This window comes from Sinocyclocheilus grahami, unplaced genomic scaffold, assembly GCF_001515645.1.
Source record: "Sinocyclocheilus grahami isolate Dianchi unplaced genomic scaffold, SAMN03320097.WGS_v1.1 scaffold5496.1, whole genome shotgun sequence".
Lineage (NCBI taxonomy): Eukaryota > Metazoa > Chordata > Actinopteri > Cypriniformes > Cyprinidae > Sinocyclocheilus > Sinocyclocheilus grahami.
This window is the reverse complement of record NW_015510174.1, coordinates 6,381-9,144: the sequence shown is the minus strand read 5'-3', so window position 1 is coordinate 9,144 and position 2,764 is coordinate 6,381. Positions and strand designations below refer to the sequence as shown.

General features: G+C 40.2%; 1 protein-coding gene across 1 annotated transcript; it reads right to left on the bottom strand.

Annotated features, from left to right (window-relative positions):
* Nucleotides 1–769: 769 nt before the first annotated feature.
* Nucleotides 770–2,762, bottom strand: LOC107577236 (uncharacterized). Its single transcript, XM_016263336.1, has 3 exons — nucleotides 2,738–2,762; nucleotides 1,965–2,279; nucleotides 770–1,077 (listed from the first exon to the last, which is right to left on the bottom strand). Exons 1-3 carry the CDS (start codon nucleotides 2,760–2,762, stop codon nucleotides 770–772), a joined length of 648 nt encoding a protein of 215 aa, XP_016118822.1.
* Between the last annotated feature and the right edge of the window lie 2 nt (nucleotides 2,763–2,764).

The window sequence follows — 2,764 nt, the reverse complement described above, 5'->3', positions numbered from 1 at the left end:
TTAGAGTGTACACTCTAAAAAATGCTGGGTTAAATATAACCCAGCACTCGGTTAAAAAGGGACAAACTCAGCTATTGAGTTGTTTTAATCCAGCTATTGGGTTGTTTTGACCCAGCGGTTGGGTTCAAAATTTCCCAACTGCTGGGTCAAAACAACCCAATAGCTGGGTTTGTCCCTTTTTAACCCAGCGCTGGATTATATTTAACCCAGCATTTTTTTAGAGTGTATGCTGCTAGATACGCACTGCAAACCGGGATTGAGTTTGAAAAAGCATTGACTGCGAGTCAAAAATCAAAATCGATCTGTGCATTAAGTCTTGGAGTGTAAATGCAAACTAATACCTCTCCCACTTGTTCTCACTGTTGCCAGCTGTTTTCAATGGAAAGTAGCTAAAGCCTGCTCGAAAAGTTGCGAAATGTCAATAAATGAGGTCATACGCTAATTAACATATTTACATTCTGCCTAATGTCAGCCTTTTACATTTGTTTGCTTCTCTTCTACTCTCTACACTCACATACTCACATTTTAATATAGCCAAATTTAAAATAAAACTGTTTATTTGTCTCTCATATTTTTATATCGGTACCTCTAAGTAAATATGATTTTAAATCCTCCTTTTGAGTTAATTTAGTAAAAAAAAAAAAAGTAGTTACATGTTGTTGTTTTTTTTACTGTGTTGATTTTGTAAATAATTTGTACTTTATAAGATATACATTTTTAGCTATATTGTGCAGGTACAATCCAGCTTATTGATTACTGTTTGTATGAGTTACTCACAGCAAACAAGAACATTGAATTTCTTGTAGGAGTCTTCATTGCTGCTCTTGATCTGCAGTTCGTAAACTCCAGAGTCAGTGCTTTTAGTGTTCGTGATGGTGAGATCTCCAGTTCGCTCATCCAGCCACAGTCTGCCTTTGAATCTCTCGTCATTAACATTGTAGACGCTGTTCTCACTGCTCTCTCTATTAACTTTGGCTATGAGGGCATCTTCAAACTTCCACAGAATCAGATCATCTTCCTGTAGTTCAGTGACACCGGTCTGCAGATGGACAGGTTCTCCCTCCGTGATTTTTTGTGTAACCGAAACATAAAAATGTTTACATGTAAATCTGCAGATGAACAACTTAACAGCCACTAAAGAGCCCTGAAATCTTAAAAAGAATAAAGTAATATTTGTAGTTGTAATGTGGGGTTTTGCGTTTGGGTTTTGTTTCATGTTCATGTTTTCATGTCTTTTATTTTGTAATTATTTCATGCTGTTAGTGTCATGCTTCCCTTGCCCTCATGTATCTCTGCCTTGTGTATGTGTCATGTTTTGATTGGTTGTCTTAGTCATGTGTCTTGTTTCCCATTGGTTTGTTCTTGTCTTGTGACCCTCTTGTTTGCTATAAGTAGCCATCATGTTCCCATAGTCTTGGTCGTGTATTGATGTTGTAACCCGCTGTCGGTCAGGTCAGGTCAGGTCAGGTCAGGTCAGGTCAGGTCAGGTCAGGTCAGGTCAGGTCAGGTCAGGTCAGGTCAGGTCAGGTCAGGTCAGGTCAGGTCAGGTCAGGTCAGGTCAGGTCAGGTCAGGTCAGGTCAGGTCAGGTCAGGTCAGGTCAGGTCAGGTCAGGTCAGGTCAGGTCAGGTCAGGTCAGGTCAGGTCAGGTCAGGTCAGGTCAGGTCAGGTCAGGTCAGGTCAGGTCAGGTCAGGTCAGGTCAGGTCAGGTCAGGTCAGGTCAGGTCAGGTCAAGTCAAGTCAAGTCAAGTCAAGTCAAGTCAAGTCAAGTCAAGTCAAGTCAAGTCAAGTCAAGTCAAGTCAAGTCAAGTCAAGTCAAGTCAAGTCTCTAGTCTTCGTTTATTGTTTGGATCACTGTAAATAAACTGCACTTGGGTTCTCACTAACGCTCGCCTTCAGTGGACTGAATTCGTTACAGTGCTATTAAGGATATTATAATAAAGGATATTTGAAATATTTTTAAAAATCTCACCTCGTACAATAACTTTGAATCTCTTCATTTTAGTCAATCTGCTGCCGGTGATCTTCATCTGATAATCTCCAGAGCTTGGGATCTGGATGTCGCTGATGGTCAGATCTCCAGTCTGATGATCCAGCTGTAGCTTGTCTCTGAATCGCTCATCATCAGTGTATGAGATATTACCAGCCTTTTTGTAGATTTGAGCGATGACTGTATCTTGAGATCCAAACATCCAGAGCACTTCATTGTCTCTCAGGATTTTAGTAGCACCCGTTTTCAGCGTGACCGAATTTCCCTCCGACACTGACACTGTTTTCTTTTCTGTCTCAACATCAAGTGAATGGGTAAGATGTAAAATGTTTTAACATAGAAGAAATTGAAAAAGCTTGGACATTAATGATCATAGATGAAAGGGTTAACCCTTTAGCAGTCCTGTAACATTTTACTAAACGCACTGGAACGCTAACCGGTTAATTTACAACCTATTTTGCTCTTGGCTGCAATGCTGTAGGAGGAAAAACTGCAGTCATGTTCATTTATTTGGAATACCAGTGGAGGATGTTATCTGAACATATTGTTTGCCAAGCCATGTTTGCACTGCACTAGGTAGATTGTGTTGGGCATTATAGAATTGATCTAGCTGCGCCTGTGTTCTTTAATGTGCACATTGTAGATCAGCCGCAGAACTTTCTACTCCCATTAGTGCTTTTTGCCCTGTTTAGTAAATATGGCCCTAAAACCTTTATATGCCTATCCCTATTGCTATTGATAGCACTTACCTTTCTGTTTACAGTATCTGAACATAT